We start from the raw sequence: 17,313 nt of genomic DNA, 5'->3' as shown, positions 1-17,313 counted from the left end.
AGAGAGAGAGACAGAGAGAGAGAGACAGAGAGAGAGAGAGAGAGAGAGAGAGAGACAGACAGACAGACAGACAGAGCAGAGAGTACTCCTGTACCTGCACGTGCACTTGTGTGCCTTGGTGCATGTTGTTATGTTTAGAGGTCAGAAGACAACTTTGTGCATTTCCCCCCTTCCACCATATGAGCTCTGGGGACTAAACATATGTCAAGCAGGCCTGGTGGCAGGTACTTTCACAGGCTGAGCCATCTTGCCAGCCCCCATGGGTTAGTTTTACATAAGCTTGTCTCTATGTCTCCAGATCCCTCTGTTATCTTGTTCCTCTGTGCAATTTCCTTACCATCCTGGGCAACACCTACCCTCCTGTATCTAACCCAGTTCATGGTTGTGCTCACGGCCCATCTCCTGCATGCACAGGCAGGGCAGTTTGCAGTGAGCAAGGCTTGGGGACACTCCTCTCATTTCCTGTCCTAGGAGCTTCTCTTCCTCAGTGCCCCTGCTGCAGCCATAGGCTAGATTGAGGGACCCCAGAGTTATCCAATCACCAGTGCAAGACCCTCTTCCCCCAGCAGGGCTAAGAGGCCAAGAGTGATGAAATCCCACCAGTGTGGCTGCGCTGTGCTCAGCAGGAACCTGCGATGATTAGGTGTCTGGCAGTTAAAGGGGCAGCCTTTTGAGGTTGAGAGGCTGGGAGCCCACAGGAAGTGACTTGGTGGCAAGCTGATGTAGCTTTGTTCGGCACCCGTTCTGACAGAGAAGTTGCAGCTAGCACTGCTGAGGGGATGTCCACAGAGTGTCTCAAACCTCAGACAGGAGGGCCACAGAGCCAGAGCCTGAGCCAAGGTGGGCAGTATGGGGCCTTGGCTTCAGGTACGTGTCTGCCTCCCTCCACATCCGTCTCCTGGAGCCTGCCCCGCTGGAGAGCATACTTGGCTGCAGCTGTTCTCTGTTACATCAACCTTCTGAATTACATGAACTGGTTCATCATCCCAGGTGAGGTTGGGAGGGGTAGCGTGGGGCAGTATCTTCAGATACCCCACTTCTACAAGCCCACAACTGTGTATCCTTGGTGGCCTTCTTCTTCCAAGCCCTCGTTCCTCTCTAGGAGCATAGCTCTGGTGGTTTCATCCCAGTAAGTGGTCTGCAGCCTCTCCTGAATGGTCCCAAGCCAGAACGGGGCACAATGTGTGCGGGGGCAGGGGTGTTAGTGGGTAGATGGGACTGTGCTCTGCAGCAAAGGCGTTGGGTTCAGGATGGAGCTGCAGGCAAGGTTATGGAGGGCAGAGCAGCTTGGCCAAGCTCCCAAGTGAGAATGGCTCTGCCTGCACTGTTTCTGGGGCAGCCGGCTGCTGGCCTACCTTGCACAGTTTGCCTTTATTCTTATTGGAAATGGTACAACCTGCTTCTGTGTTCTGTCTCTCACTTATGCACTCCTTTGTGTCTGGACTCCACTTGCCTTTTCTCATCTAGTCACCCATTCATTCCTTCATCAGTTCATACTCAGCTCTTTCTTTAAAAAGACAGAGTGTGTATGCATGTGCGTGCACACATGTGTGTGTACGTGTGTGTGTGTGTGTGTGCATGCTCCTTCACCTTTATTTGAGCTTCAGAGATTGAACTAAGGTTTCCAAGCTTGTTCAGCAAGCGCCTTCACAGGCTAAGTCATCTTGTCAGCCCTCATTTCTTTTTTGAGGCAGGGCCTCATGTAGCTCAGGCTAGATTCAAACTTGCTATGTAACTGAGAATAATCATGAACTGCTGATATGCCTGCCTTCACCTTCTTAGGGCTAGGATTACAGGCTTGCCACCACAATGGTTTATGAAGTTCTAGGGATTGAACCCAGGGTCTTTGTGCATGCTGGATAAGCACTCTAATAACTGATGTAGAGGGCTGCTCTGCCCTCCTTAACCTTGCCTGCAGCTCCATCCTGAATCCGACGCCTTTGCTGCAGTCCCATCTACCCACTAACACCCCTGCCCCCGCACACATTGTGCCCCGTTCTGGCTTGGGACCATTCAGGAGAGGCTGCAGACCACTTACTGGGGTGAAACCACCCAGCCTCTTTTCTTTGTTTGTTTTTGAGACAAGGTCTTAAGTAAGATCAGGTTGCTTTTGAATTCACTATGTAGTTGAAAATGATCTTGAACTCCTAATCCTCTTGCTTCTGTCTCCTAAGTGCTGAGATTACAGGTGTGACAGCATGCCTAGCTGATCTTTCATCAACCACTTGTTCCAGGTTGAGCACTGAGAGCAGGAGCACTGAGAGTGGGAGTATTGAGAACAGGAGTACTGAGAGCAGGAGCACTGTGAGTGGGAGCACTGAGAGTGGGAGTACTGCGAGGAGGAGTACTGAGAGCAGGAGCACTGAGAGCAGGAGTACTGAGAGCAGGAGCACTGAGAGCAGGAGTACTGAGAGCAGGAGCACTGTGAGTGGGAGCACTGAGAGTGGGAGTACTGCGAGGAGGAGTACTGAGAGCAGGACCACTGAGAGCAGGAGTACTGAGAGCAGGAGCACTGAGAGCAGGAGCACTGAGAGCAGGAGTACTGAGAGCAAAAGTACTGAGATCAGGTGTACTAAGAGCAGGAGTACTGTGAGTGGGAGCACTCTGAACAGGAGCACTGAAATCAGGAGTACTGTGAGCAGGAGCACTGAGAGCAGGAGTACTGAGAGCAGGAATACTGAGAGCGGGAGCACTGTGAGTAGGAGAACTGAGAGTGGGAACATTGCGAGTGGGAGCAATGAGAGAGAATTTTCCTCTGGTAGGAACTCAGATATGTGGTTCCTACTGCAGTGGCAACTGACTTACAGGGCTCAGAGAGATGTTTACCAATAACGACCATGCAAGGCAGAGAGGCAGGGAATGGTGCAGATGAATGGAGTCAGGCAGGCTGGGAAGCCTAGGTGAGTAACTGCCACTGCTGGCCATGACCAAAGCCCCAATATTGGGCCATCAGTTATGTATTTAGAGTAGCTGGGAACCTCTGTGGAATGAATGGGAGTCTGGGGTCTGCAGACATTATCAGAGCAGGGCTGTATCTTTGAGCAACTCAGAGGGGCACAGACCATGTGCCCAGCTTGGTCTGAAGTGAGGCAGAGTGGGGTAGGTGCCAGCAGGGCAGCCCTGAGGATAAATGACTTCAGAATTCATACATGGGAAGCGTTTGACCCGGGCCTTGGAAACTGTGATGACTGGAAGGGTGGGGATCAGAGACATGTCAATCAAGGCAGATCAGAAGAGTCAAGGGGTGGTGGAGAGAAAGCGGGAAACAATCCCCCAGAGGGTGTCTGGTCCAAGATCACAGGCTTTTTGAATGCCAGCCTGGGAGCTCGTAATTTCTGGTCCAGGCAATGGGGAACCATATGGGAGAGAACCTTAAGTAGGAGAACATAATAGGATTTGGGACCTTGAAAGATGCAAGATGGGCTGGGGAGGTCATCTCAGAGGCTACCAAAGGGGATCAGGCTGAAGGTGAGGAGGCCAGAACCTGAGTATGGGCTGAAGGGCATGGAGGAATGGGAGGGGAGAAAAGCACAGGGCTACCAGGAGGTGTTACTGTGCAGCCTTCCGAGCCTTAGCCATACCTTAGTTCTTGTTCTGCCCTGGGGGCCCCAGCAGGACTGTCAGACCCTGAGACCTGCCTGCCACATCACTTCCCCCTTGGGACTTCCATTGGCTGTGGTCACTGTGGGGAATGGAGACTTGGAGAAATGAAACCATGTGGGGACTCTTAGGGCCAGGTAGTGATGCGGCAGCTAAGATTCTCCTGTGGAAACAACACTCAGAAATACCAGAGCTGTAGAGACTGGGAGATAAGAGACTGGCTTCATTCACCCTTGCCCTTGGGCTACTACCCACAAGGTTGACAAGGACACAGGACACAGGTCAAGGGGACTCTTTTCTAAAAATGAGAAATGAGTGCACTCAGAGGGCTTTGAGGTAGCTGTTTTTCTTGCTAACTCATGTTGCATATTTTCCTTTTTCTCCAATGACTACACCATCTGGTGTCATTAAAAGATGAAAAATGACTGAGGGTGTAACTCAGTGCTTGCTCAGCATGCCTGGAGCCCTGGGTTCCATCCCCAGCACCCCATAAAAACCAGCGTGGTGACACACACCTGTAATCCTAGTACTTGGGAGAGAGTCCGGAGGCTCATCAGTTCAAGGACGTCCTTGGCGACATAGAGAGTTCAAGGCCAGCCTGGGCTAGGTGAGGTTTTTGTTTTTGTTTTTTTGTTTTGTTTTTCTCTCCTCAAGATGATAACAATAATTTATTTATTTATTTATTTGTTTGTTTGTTTTTCGAGACAGGATTTCTCTGTGTAGCCCTGGCTGTCCTGGAACTCACTCTGTAGACCGGGCTGGCCTCAAACTCAGAAATCTGCCTGTCTCTGCCTCCCAAGTGCTGGGATTAAAGGCATGCACCACCACCGCTCGGCAACAATAATTTTTTAAGGTAAAAAAGATATACAGATGTGCATGTTTGTACACTATGGTGATTGGGCTCAAACAAGGTGAATAAACTCTCCTACTCAGTGCTTTTCATTCTTTGGTCTTCATTCTCCAGTGCTAGATATCAGCAGATGGATGTAGGGTTTCTTGTCAGACTGGCAGTCTGAAGGGTCCCATGGGGGGACGTTTTTCCCCCTTCTGGAATGCTGGCTGTGGGAGCTGCCTCTGTTAGAGTTCCAGTGCTGCGGACCCACATTCAAGCTGGACAATCTTGGGTAGCTGCAGTCTGTGTATTGGGACAGTAACGGTCCCCTCCCCCACTCTCTGAATCAGGGCAGGGGTGTTGTGTAGCTTAGGCTAGCTTTGAAATCTATGCTGGTTGGGCAGTCGTGGCGCATGCCTTTAATCCCAGTACTCAGAAGGCAAAGGCAGGTGGAATTTCTGAGTTCGAGGCCAGCCTGGTCTACAGAGTGAGTTCCAGGACAGCCAGGGCTACCCAGAGAAACCCTGTCTCAAAAAACAAAACCACAAACAAACAAACAAGAAGTCTATGCTGACCTCAAACTCCTGGTTCTCCTGTCCACCCTGATTGCTGAGATTACAGATATGTGCTACCATGCCTGGCTTTTGTGTGTGTTCTACATGGGCATGTTTCTGTTTTGTTCTTGTTTTCTTTGGCTGCTGTTGCTGTGTGATGTCCTTCGTTCATCCAGGCCTGTCCCAATCTCAGAAGAAGCAGCCTTGGAGGCCAGCTTGGGTGGGCTACTTCCCATCTCTCTAACACTGTCCATCTGTCCCCAGGAGTGTTACTGGATGTCCAGAAGTATTTTCACATCAGTGACAGCCATGCTGGTTTGCTGCAGACAGGTAAGGAACCAGTCCTGGACCCCAGAGCAAGGGCCTTTTGTCAGACATAGTCTGGTGGGTTCTGTGGCTGACTCCAGCCCCTGAGTCTTTTGGCAGGAGAGAGCTGGGGGTTGAACAGGCCCTGGAACTGGAGTCTGCTGCAGGATGCAGTTGAGGGAGACAGGCTGAGGAAGGTTCCTGAGTGTTCCTGGTTCTCCTCCTGCTATAAGCCCAGCAGAGTCTTCCACAGAGGAACAGGAAATCCAAGTGTGTGCTGTTCTCTCAGAGCTGAGAAGTCTGACTAAAAGGATACTAATGGACAGGCAGACAGACAGACCCTGATTCTCAGGTGGCCTCAGAAGGGCCACAGAGAGCCTACTAATACAGCTTCAGGGAGCTCGAATGGATGGTTTGTGGGATCATTAAACATAGGCTAACCTTCCATGAAAGCTTGGATGAGACCTATTTGTATGCGCGCAGGGATACACATGGTTACAGCACATGACACCTCCTGGGTACTGTGATCTTCTTTGTAACCTGTCCCCCTACAAATACCCAATTGTCATGCTGTTTTGCAGCAGGTTCTCAAACTAGGTACAAGGACTCCCCACTCCTGCCCCAGGACCACTGGAAGACTTTCCATGGGATGTGTGAACAGTCCTGAGAAACCTACTTCAGTCTGCCTGTCATTTCCCCAGCATGACCAGTCTGGAACAAACCTGTGCCAGGAGGGCAGTTCCCCTTTGCCACTGTCTCCCCCCCCCCCACTCCACTCCTGTACGCTCGTCTGTCCACTGTCTGAAGTGGGAAGAGGCTCTGCATCCATGAGTTCCTCTCTGTTAAACTCAGAGTACCATGCAGAGGGGATTGCTAAGACTTCTGCAGGGAGACCTGGGGTGCAGAGAGCTCACTCACAGAAACATTTATGATCTTCCCACCAAGCCACTCACCCCTGGCAAGGAGCCAAGCCTTATCTAGCTGGCTCTATTCGTGACCGTATGCTACTTTTCTATGAATTAAACTCCAGAAATGAGATCATGGTCTCTGAGATAAGTATTAGCACCCTGCTTTGGATTGTAAAAGAGACAAGGCACCAGTTTCCTCACAGTCTGATTTGACGGTCAGTTTTGCAAAGCAGGGCTGACTTTCCCACTTGGGTTTCACGCCCGGTCTTTCCTATAAACTGAACTGCATCTGCCCCTTAGAGTGCTTGATGGATATACTGTTTACAGAAATCAAGTCATCCCTCAGTATCTACTAGGGACCAGTTCCAGGACCCCTATTGCTGCTCAGTCTGAGAAGGCTCAGGCATTCCAGGCCAGTCTGGCCTACTTAGTGAGTTCTAGGCCAACCAGTATTACACAGTGAGACAGATCCTGTCTAAAATAAAAAGACGTAGGGTCTGAGTGCAGTGGCTCACACCTTTAATCCAGGCACTCAGGAAGCAGAGGCAGGTGAGCTTGAGGTCTGGTGTACAGAGTGAGTTTTGGAACAGCCAGGACTATATACAGAGACTTTGTCTTTAAAAAAAACAAAAAAGCATACTGTTTATAGCTTTATAGCTCCTCTAGTACATCTTCCTCTAAGTTCAGGTCGTCTCCAGGTGACTCAGGATACCCAATACAGATCTACATAAGCTATTGTCACAGTGTTTCATTTATGGGCTGAGAAAAAGGAGGAACATCTGTGCATGAGCAGAATAGATGCAATTGGGTTGTTTTGTTTTGTTTTTTTAGCAACTTCAACTTCAGATAAAAATGTTTTATTTATTTATTTTTATTAAAATGTATTTACATTTATTTTGTTTTGCTTTTTAAAAAAGATTTATTTATTATATGTATAGGAATACACTGTAGCTGTCTTCAGACACACCAGAAGAGGGCATCAGATCCCATTACAGATGGTTGTGAGTCACCATGTAGTTTCTGGGAATTGAACTCAGGACCTCTGGAAGAGCAGTCAGTGCTCTTAACCTCTGAGCCATCTCTCCAACCTCTTGTTTTGCTTTTTGCGACAAGGTTTCACTATGTAGCATTGGCAGGCTTGGAACCCCGGAACTCACAGAGCTCTTCTTGCCTCTGCCTCCTGAGGGCTGGGATTAATAGTATGTACCGCCATGCCTTGCTTTATTTATTTTTAAAGATTTATTATTATTTTATTTGTATGACTGTTCTGCTTACATGTGTGTATGTGTGCTATGTGTATGCTTGGTGCTTTTGGAGGTCAGGAGGGGGCACTGGATCCTCTGGAACTAGAGTTACAGACAGTTTGTGAGCTGCCTGATGTGGGTGCTGAGAACTGAACTTGGGTCCTCTGCAAGAAAAAGTGCTTGTAACTCTGATCCATCTTTCAAAATTTTTTATTAATTTTTTCGTTTTGAGTTAAGGTCTCATGTACCTCAGGCCAACCTTGAACTCACTATACAGCCAAGAATGATCTTGAACTGGGAGATGGTGGTGTATACCTTTAATCTCAGTACTCAGGAGGCAAAGGCAGGTGGATCTCTGAGTTCAAGATTAGCCTGGTCCACAGAGTGAGTTCCAGGACAGCCAGGGCTACACAGAGAAACCCTGCCCCAAAGAAACAAAACAACAACCAACCAAACAAAAGATCTTGGATTCATTCTTGGTCCTTCTGCTTGTAGTTCCCCAAGCTGAGGCTACAGATGTGTACTGTCATGCCTGACCACTAAAAATGTTTTAAATGTCAACTTGAAGCATATGAAGGATTAAGTGGTTCTAGAGAGAACAAAACAACACAGATTTATAATAACATCAGTGAATTGGAATTGGTGGCACGAACTTGTGTAGACAGAGGCAGATGAATCTCCATGAGTTCCAGGCCAGCCTGGCTACACAGTGGGCTCCAAGCCAAACAGGGTTGCACAGGGAGACTCCGTCTCTAACAGAAGAAGACAAACAAAACATCATCAGGAGTACTGGGGGTGGTATATGGGGGTGGTGTATGGGGATGGGGGATGGGGGATGGTGGATGATGTATAGGGAGTGATATATGGGGGGTGATGTAAGGGGGATGGTGTATGGGGGGTAGTACATGGCGGGTGGTGTAGAGGGGTGGCATATGCAGGGTAGTGTATGGGATGGTGTGTGTGTATGTTTATGGAGGTGGTGTATATGAGATGGTGTATGGGGGTTTGGGGGTGGCATATGCACAGTGGTATGCACAACTCCCTGGGAGTTGGAGTCAGGAAAAAGAATCAAGGTCATTGTCAGCTACATAGGGAGAAAGAGGCTACATGGGCCTCAGACCCTGTCTCCAAGAAAAATCAGCGAGATACCATTTGTTTTTATTAGATGGCAAAAATGAAATTCTAGTTCATATCAAGTGGTAGCAAGAGCTCTAGCATGCACTTCTATGCAAGTGTAAATTGATACGGCCTTTCTGGAGCCCTATTTTGGAAGTAGCTATTAAAATTTTAAACACCATTGACATCGGAGATCACTCTCTGTGGAGTATTAGGTTGAACCATATTAAATTGCTGGTTTTATAGGTCGAAAGCGGCCTAATTTTCACAATTGCATATTGCTTAACCAAGTTCTACAGCAGGTCATGGAAGAGTGGGAGGGACTAGGACCTGAGCTGGGCCTCTCACTGGGCTCAGAAAATGTTAATCACCTATGATTAGCGAATGGAGACCCAGTGTTAAACAGAGTCCTTTTAAAGTCTTGGCCTTTCGATGGTGGATAAGGTGAAGGGTGGGGTGGGGTTCCAGTCCTCCATTTGTCTGCCTGCCAGCTCTCCCAACCATCCCCCAAGGGAGGAGGAGATTTTCCAGGAGCCAGGCCTTTATTCTCCTAGAAGAGCAGACACAGCACAGTGAGTGCTCTCACTTCAGCTTTTACAAACAACCATCACAGGCTGGAGTGACAAATCATCAGTTAAAGGCACTGGCTGTTCTTCCAGAGGACACAGGTTGTATCCCCAGAACACAACACAGGTACCTCACAGCCACCTGTAACTTCAGTTCCAGGGGATCCCACACCCTCTTTTGGCCTCTGAGGGCATTGCGTACACGAGGTACACATACATGCATGCAGGGAAAACACCCATGCACACAAAATAATAAAAGTGTTAAAAAATTTAAGAGAAATGTTTTGTCTTAGTTAGGGTTTTACTGTTTTGAACAGACACCATGACCAAGGCAACTCTTATCAGGACCACATTTATTTGGGGCTGGCTTATACATTCAGAGGTTCAGTTCATTAATCATCAAGGTGGGAACATGGCTGCATCCAGGCAGGCATTGCATGGGAGTAGCTGAGAGTTCTCCATCTTCAGATGAAGGCTGCCAGCAGAATACACTCTCCCAGGCAGCTGGGATGAGGGTCTTAAAGCCCACACCCACAGTGGCACACCTACTCCAACAAGGACACACCTACTCCAACAGGGTCATACCTTCTAATAGTGCCACACCCTGGGCCGAGCATATTCAAACCACCATCACAAGGTAACTCTGGTTGCTCTTGTACTTTTGGTCCCTTTGTCTCGGCTTCCTGAGTCCTGAAATTACAAGTGTGGCCACCTGGCTGGATGTGGTACAGAAGGGCTGGAGAAGTAGTTCTCTTGGTAGGGTGCTTGCATAGGATGTACAAAGCTCTGGGTTCTATCCCCAGCTTTGCACCAGCAATCAGAAGGTAGAGATGGGAGAATCAGAAGCTTAAGGTTATTCTTGGCCAGATAGCAAGTTCAAGGCCATTCTAAGGTACAAGAGATCTTGGTTTAGACACAGGTATTGGTGTGGAGACTAGTGCATGTACCAGCACGCCCAGTCTCCTGCACCATCTCTGGTTTGTGGTCCATGTGCTTGTTTTAGGCTCCCCCTCTGCTGGTCCTAAGAGCTGACATCCCTATCCTCTTTCCCAGCAGCAGATGTGTAAATGACAGATTGGATCAGTTCCCATACCCAACCTCACAGAAACCATTTATTCTTGTAAATCCACACGGCTAGCATTCACTCTGTGCTGGTGGCTCTATATTCCTTTTATTCAGGGAGAGTGTCAGCTTCCCAAGACATGCTCAGAGGCCACACAGCGAAGTGAGGCAGAGCTGAGATTTGGTCCATACCCAGTGCCATACACTCTGGGCTGTGGATTGTATAATGGACCAGGAATAGGAGACTTAACTTTTTATCTCTTCCTTCTTTTGTTCTGGGCCCATTGCCAAGGTGCCAGCTTGTGGCATCTGTGCCAGGCCTCCTCCTTGGGCCAGCAGGGCTGTCTGCCCAGCCACCCTCTTGGTGGTTCCAGGCTGTCTCTTGTGTGTCTTCTTCAGTCTTCATCAGCTGCCTGCTGGTGTCTGCACCTGTGTTTGGCTACCTGGGTGACCGATACAACCGCAAAGCCATACTGAGTTTCGGGATCCTGCTGTGGTCAGGGGCTGGCCTCTCCAGCTCCTTCATCTCCTACCAGGTAGGGTCTACATCCCTGCCCAGTCCCTGGGGCCTTCCTCATCTGCTTCCTCCCTGATCCAGCTGTCTTAGAGCTTCCTTCTGGCCCAAGCCAGCTCAGGGATTGTACAGCCAAGGCTAGGAGGAGAACTGTGGTACAGCCTCTAAGCCTGAATAGGGAGGCTACTAGACATTCTTTGTTGTTGTCTTTGTTTTAATTTTTTTGAGACAGGATCTCTCTATATAGCACTATCTATCCTGAAATGCACTACGTACACCAAGCTGGTCTCGAATTCACAGAGATTTGCCTGCTTCTGCTTCCCTAGTGATGGATTAAAGGTGTGTGCCCAGCTGTTGTTTTTGAGACACTGTCTCACTGTGTAGCTCTGGCTGAGTTGGTATCTTCAAATAGAAGAAACTGGTCTTGAACTAACAGAAATCTGCCTGTCTCTACCTTCCAAGTGCTGAAATCAAAGGCATGAGGCATGTCATGTCCACCTGGCCCTTTAGATGGTCTTTCTTTCTTTCTTTCTTTCTTTCTTTCTTTCTTTCTTTCTTTCTTTCTTTCTTTCTCTCTCTCTTTCTTTCATTTTTCTTTCTTTCCTTCCTTCCTCCCTCCCTCCCTTCCTTCCTTCCTTCCTTCCTTCCTTCCTTCCTTCTTTTCTTCCTTCCTTCCTTCCTTCCTTCTTTCCTTCCTTCCTTCTTTTCTTCCTTCTTTCTTTCCTTCCTTCCTTTTTCTTTTTTCTTTTTTTTTAGAGGCAGAGTTTCTCTGTGTAGCTCTGGTTGTCCTGGAACTTGCTTTGTAAAGCTATTCTTAAACTCACAGACATCTGCCTGCCTCTGCCTCTTGAGAGTTTGTGATTAAAGGCATGCACCACTACATCCAACCTGTTAGACTTTCTTATTTATTTATTTTTTTTTGGTTTTTCAAGACAGGGTTTCTCTTTATAGCTCTGGCTGTCCTGGAGCTCACTTTGTAGACCAGGCTGGCCTCGAACTCAGAAANCCGCCTGCCTCTGCCTCCCGAGTGCTGGGATTAAAGGCGTGTGCCACCACGCCCTGCTCTGTTAGACTTTCTTAACCAGAGGCTTTTTGGCCCTCTATTTTACTTCCCACTCTGGTGGTCTCTGTGGGGGTGGGGGTGGTTGGTGTCATAGGTACTATTTTAGAAAACTGTCCCGGCAAAGAGACCCAGAGGAAGGGCTCCCCTATGGTTTGGGCAAGCAGTGGCTATAAACACCAGGAGGCTATAAACCCATGTGATTTGGGGAATCTGGAGTTGGGAGTGGAGGGACACTTGTAGTCCTGGTTTGTGCCTCCTTCCCTATGGGCCTTTGTCACGAGGTCCCTTTTATGCCCCCTGCCCCCTCATCTCATGGGAAATCTCTAGAGCTCACCATGGTCTTGTGCTGGCTTATCCAGTATTCCTGGCTCTTCTTCCTGTCCCGGGGATTCGTGGGTACTGGTGCAGCAAGCTATTCCACCATTGCACCCACTGTCCTGGGTGACCTCTTCGTGAAGGACCAGCGGACCTGTGCACTGGCTGTCTTTTACATCTTCATCCCTGTTGGAAGGTTGGTATCACTCCTGGACCCACTTCCCCAAGAGGTAAACTGAGGCTGAAGGAATCAGAACAGGGGCTGTGCTGGACATAGAAAAGATCAAACCGGGAGGACTGGAATCTGAATTCCACCATTGCTCTTTCCTTCCCTATCACTGTATCTCTGAGCCTGTTTCCTTGGGTGTATACATGGGGACAGTGCTGCCACTCAATGGGCTAGGGGGAGGTTAGCGATGATGAGAATGCTCCTGGATCTCGGTACACTCCTGGAAGTGGTGAGAAGAGGCAGTGTGGCCTCACTGGGGAGGGCAGCTCTGGGAGACCAGTGGAGAAGTGTACTTTACAGCCCTACAGGGAGGCCCCTGAGTTCTGACCCTCTTTTCCTGAACCTGGCTGAATCTGAGCTGGGCTTTGGAAACTAGGGGTGGGGTTGGTGGTGGGATATGCAGATCTTTATATGGAGGAAATGCCACAGGGCCTGGGCTAGGAGCCAGAGGTCACTAGGGGTCAGACCTAGGGCAGTACAAAACTTAACCTTTCTTGGGGAATGGGCTCAGAGGCTACAGAGAACTGGCTCCCTGGGCAGGGGGGCCAGTTCCTTGCAGTCAATCTGCCTTGAACGGAAATCCCTCACTACTGTCTCTCTTGTTCTCACTGTTACAGTGGTCTGGGCTATATGCTGGGATCAACTGTGGCAGAGCTGACAGGGAACTGGCGGTGGGCCCTCCGAGTGAGTTTCACTTCCCTGTTGTCCCTACGTTTACCCCCTGGGCCGACTGGGACTTTCCAGTCTGCTGCGGCCTTAGCCACTTGGCTTAGTACCTGACGCCATGGGGGGTGAGGGGTGGGGGTGTTGGTTGCTGTCCCATTGGGGCCTCATGGGAAACATGGGCTATGGAAATTGCGACCTTGAGGTCAAATTCCAACTGCTCTGTTTGTTGGCTGTGTGGCCTTATACAAATTGCCTCCTCGTTTGGGGCCTAGGCTTCCCTTGCTGTAAAAGTTAAAGCTACCTATGGACTCTTAAGGATTATTTGGGCAAGAAGAAGAAGAAAGTTCCAGGCCAGCCCAGGCACAGAACAGCCGTAAGGACTGCCATCTGGGGAGACTTGGAAGTGGAGTCAGGACAACTGGGAACATACCTGGGCAGCCCTTGGTTTGTGGCTCCCATTAGAACAGGGATTAGACCACTCAGCAGAGAAGGGAACTGGGTAGTAGAGGGGTCTGGAGCTTGGTCCTGCATGCAGATCTCTGCTGAACTGTCATGGAAGACAGAACTGTCATGGAAGACAGAAGCCTGAGGCAAGAAAAGGCTTCAAGGAATCTGGCCTGATTTGCCTTGAATAGGAGCCTTCTCATGTTCTGAGCTATTTGAAGCTGCCCCAGACTATGTAGTGAGATCCATGTCATATGGGCAGAGGTGCCAGGAGAGGATGGCAGGGTAGAACTGCCCTGGGGTGGCAAATGAACACATAAGCCAAGGAAAGGGCTTGTGGTCTGAGCTCCCAGTTTCAATTGTCTTAGGCTCCCTGCTCCCAGTAGAGGGGAGTGTGTACTGGGCAGGAGGGCAATGATTTTTGTACCAAGGAAATGACAATGGTTATAGAGGCTATACTGTCTCTATAAGGGCGAGGACAAGCATTATGCACAGCTCTACAGATAGCCAGCACTTTGGAGCCAAGGCTAGAGTAGAGTCAGACCCGGTGGCCAGTCATCGCCTATCTCCTGGCTGCGGTAGACTTTGGTCCTGAGTTCCACGGCCTTCCTTCCCTAGCTCATGCCCTGCTTGGATGCCGTGGCCTTGGCTCTGCTCATCTTGCTGGTTCCAGACGTACCCCGAGGAGCAGCTGAGAAACAGGGAGAAGTCGCTGTGAGGGCTCCGAGGAGCAGCTGGTGTGAGGATGTCAGATACTTGGGGAGAAAGTAAGTGTCCCTGGACTCTGTTGCAAGTCCCAAGAAACCCCTGCCTAGCCCAATGACTCCAACCTCTTCTCTGACTCCAGCTAGGGTTTTCTCATCCTCCATGGCCCTCTTCCTTCTCTGAGCTCCACTCTCCAACTGAAATGCCCCTCTGTGACTTGGTCCCCTCTGGCTGTGGCAGAAGAGTGGCTGAGAACAGGGCAGGCTGTGTGAGCTTTGTGACGTGTTCGTTTATCCACTGGATGTATTTTTCCAGCCCCTCCTGCTTCCCTAGGCTGCTGGAGTTTGTTGACCACTCCTTCAAGCTCTACGAGAGCAACATGAGCCCCTGTCTCAGGTCTCGAAGGGAAACAGGCCTCACTGTGCTCTCAGGCCTCATGAGTCACCACAGCATGGAACTTGAGGGCAGCTCGGATCCTTAGGAAGGCTGCATCCTGCATGCCTGGGGCGGTGATCAGGCACTTGCAGTCCTGGCGCTATCTTGACCTCAGCCAGGACACTTTCTCTTGCAGCTGGAGTTTTGTGTTTTCAACCCTTGGAGTGACAGCCATAGCCTTTGTGACTGGTGCTCTGGGCTTCTGGGCACCCAAGTTTCTGTTTGAAGCTCGTGTGGTGCATGGCCTGCAGCTTCCCTGCTTCCAGGAGCAGTGCCACAGCCAGGACAGGTGAGGATGGGCTGGAAGGCACTGGCCTGGTTCATGCCTTCAGTTCTCAGGAGGCTGTGAGCCTTGCTTCAGTCCTTCAGGCAATCTGTGAAGATGGCTGAGGTTTGGACCCAAGGGTGGGCTTAAGTTTCCAGTTTTGAATGAGCCTGGGTTCTGGAATCCCTGTCTTCCTACTCTGTGGCTATTGTGGGAGTTCAGAAGGCATCAGAGGGAGAAGGATATGAGGCTTCTGTGGGGCTTAAGGGGGATGATAAGGAATCTTAGGTGATTACCCTTTGCCTTTCAAGGGACCCCAAGTATCTTCTGTGACGTCAACCCATTTTGCAGATTGCAAATTGAGGCGCTGGGGAGATTCTTCATGTCTCTGGCTTAGGGATGTTTTGGATGTGTTCATTTCTTCTCTGACCCATCAGTGCATCTAGACACCCAGGAGAATTGCTGATGGATGGGAGGGGGGTCTCACTCTCTCTTAGAGGTGTCACTTCACTTCCTGCCTGGCCAGTCCTCTGGCTCTGCTGGGCTCCTCTGCTATCCCCACAACCTCTTGCCAGGTTCTCCAGTGACTCCAGTGACCTCCTGACGGGAGTCAAGAACATCTCCTAGGCCTACCTCCCTTGTCTCCTCTCCTCCTTGATACCCTGATTCCTTGCCCTCCATCCTGGTGTCATGCTCTCTCCCCTGTATCCCTTTGTTGTCTTGGATCTTGCCCCACTAGTTTCTTAGACGTTTGAATGTCTGTATATTGGTATTTTGCTAGCATGTTTGTCTGTACACCACATGCCTGCAGTGCCTGAGGAGGCCAGCAGGGGGCATCAGATTCCCCAGAACTGGCGTTTGCAGATGTTGGTGATTGGTTGTGTGGGTGCTGAGAATCTGATCCTTTGGGAAATCAGCCTGTGCTCTTAACTGCTAAGCATCTCTCCAGGCTCTCCTGGGACTTCTAAAGCCCTATCCTCCCCTCTGCTGGGTCCTCTGTTGGTCACACCAGCGTCTGCTTCCTCTTCTCCAGCCTCCTTTCTTTGCCTCTGTTTTACTCCCTGGTGCCCAGAGGGAGCTTGTGTGGTTTCTCGAATGTCTGCGCTTCTGCCCCAGTATGATGTCTGCCCATTGTTTCTTTCCTTTTCTTCATCATTATTTATTACATTTCTCTTTATTTTTCTATTTATTTATTTATTGTGAGTACACTGTTGCTCTCTTCAGGGACACCAGAAGAGGGTGTCAGATCCTGCTACAGATGGTTGTGAGCCACCGTGTGGTTGCTGGGAATTGAACTCAGGACCTCTGGAAGAGCAGTCAGGTCTCTTAACTGCAGAGCCATCTCGCCAGTCCTTATTAAATTTCTTTATTTTGCCATTCTGAGGATCGAACCCAAGGCCTTGCACTCTCTAGGGAAGTGCTCTTTGTGGTGAATTCTAGGCAAATGCTCCACTAATGAGGGACACTCCCAGCTTCTCATTGGCAGATTTTAGTCAAGGGCTCTATCACGGAGCCACACCTCCAGCTCAAAATGTCTGCTTCAGGCCTAATGCCAAATGTTTTACATAAAGAACCTGTAGAGAAAGGTTTTCATACTGTCTCTGAATTACAAATGAGGTGGAAGATCATACAGATTAAGTGACTTGTCTAAGTTCACACAGCTAACAAGCAGTAGGCAGGATTCAAACCTATCTAACTCTGCAGTTATGGCTCTGAAGCCCCGTGTCCTGTTGCCATTGAAGACTGCCTGGTCAGTGACTTGCACATTGTCCCTTCCACCTCTAGCTGGCAGGGCTTTCTGGCATATTGGAGGTGCAGAGAGAACTCTTGTGAATAAACACATGGAGATGTGAGATTTGCCTTTGTTCCCCTATGCCATTGTCCTCTCTGGTGGCAAAGTCAGATTTCTAAGCAGCCCAAAGGATGACAGCTCCAGGTGTTGGTCCTCACAGAACCCATTGTCTCTGCTCAGCTCCCACTTGCTGGCTTGGTGCCCCTTCCTTCACACCATCTGTGTGAGAACCGGTGGACATATTTGTTTCTTTTTTTTTTTTTTTTTTTTTTGGTTTTTCGAGACAGGGTTTCTCTGTGTAGCCCTGGCTGTCCTGGAACTCACTCTGTAGACCAGGCTGGCCTCGAACTCAGAAATCCACCTGCCTCTGCCTCCCGAGTGCTGGGATTAAAGGCGTGCGCCACCACGCCTGGCTCATATTTGTTTCTTGTGCTTGATAAATGGCCACACACTTAATGGTCTAAAACAACAGAAATGTGGGCCTGGGCTGGGGATGTGACTCAGGAGTAGAGAGCTTTCCTGGAGTGCATGAGGCCCTGCATTCGACTCCAGAATTGCACAAAGTCAGCACAGTGGCTCACACCTTTAATCCTAGTGCTTGGGAGGAGGAGGCAAGAGGATCCGGAATTTCAAGGGTGAAGCCTGCAAGGTGGCTCAGTGGGTAAAGGCACGCGCTGTCAAGACGGATGACCTGGAA

General features: G+C 49.6%; 1 protein-coding gene across 2 annotated transcripts in view; it reads left to right on the top strand.

Annotated features, from left to right (window-relative positions):
• The first annotated feature begins 477 nt into the window (after positions 1-477).
• The window catches only part of Spns3 (sphingolipid transporter 3 (putative)), a 53,082-nt gene continuing 36,246 nt past the window's right edge, over positions 478-17,313 (top strand). Inside the window, exons 1-7 of one of the 2 annotated variants that reach the window (XM_021177738.1) lie at positions 478-990; positions 5,251-5,316; positions 10,588-10,724; positions 12,125-12,276; positions 12,927-12,993; positions 14,038-14,186; positions 14,696-14,848. In XM_021177738.1, coding sequence (XP_021033397.1) covers positions 780-990; positions 5,251-5,316; positions 10,588-10,724; positions 12,125-12,276; positions 12,927-12,993; positions 14,038-14,186; positions 14,696-14,848 — 935 coding nt within the window. In that variant the 5' untranslated portion in view covers positions 478-779. The remainder of the gene's footprint in view (positions 991-5,250; positions 5,317-10,587; positions 10,725-12,124; positions 12,277-12,926; positions 12,994-14,037; positions 14,187-14,695; positions 14,849-17,313) is intronic. The other variant, XM_021177739.1, reaches the window with a different exon arrangement.

Source organism: Mus caroli, chromosome 11 (assembly GCF_900094665.2).
Source record: "Mus caroli chromosome 11, CAROLI_EIJ_v1.1, whole genome shotgun sequence".
In the NCBI taxonomy this organism is placed as follows: domain Eukaryota; kingdom Metazoa; phylum Chordata; class Mammalia; order Rodentia; family Muridae; genus Mus; species Mus caroli.
The sequence above is the reverse complement of the archived record's forward strand: the minus strand, read 5'-3'. Positions and strand labels throughout refer to the sequence as shown.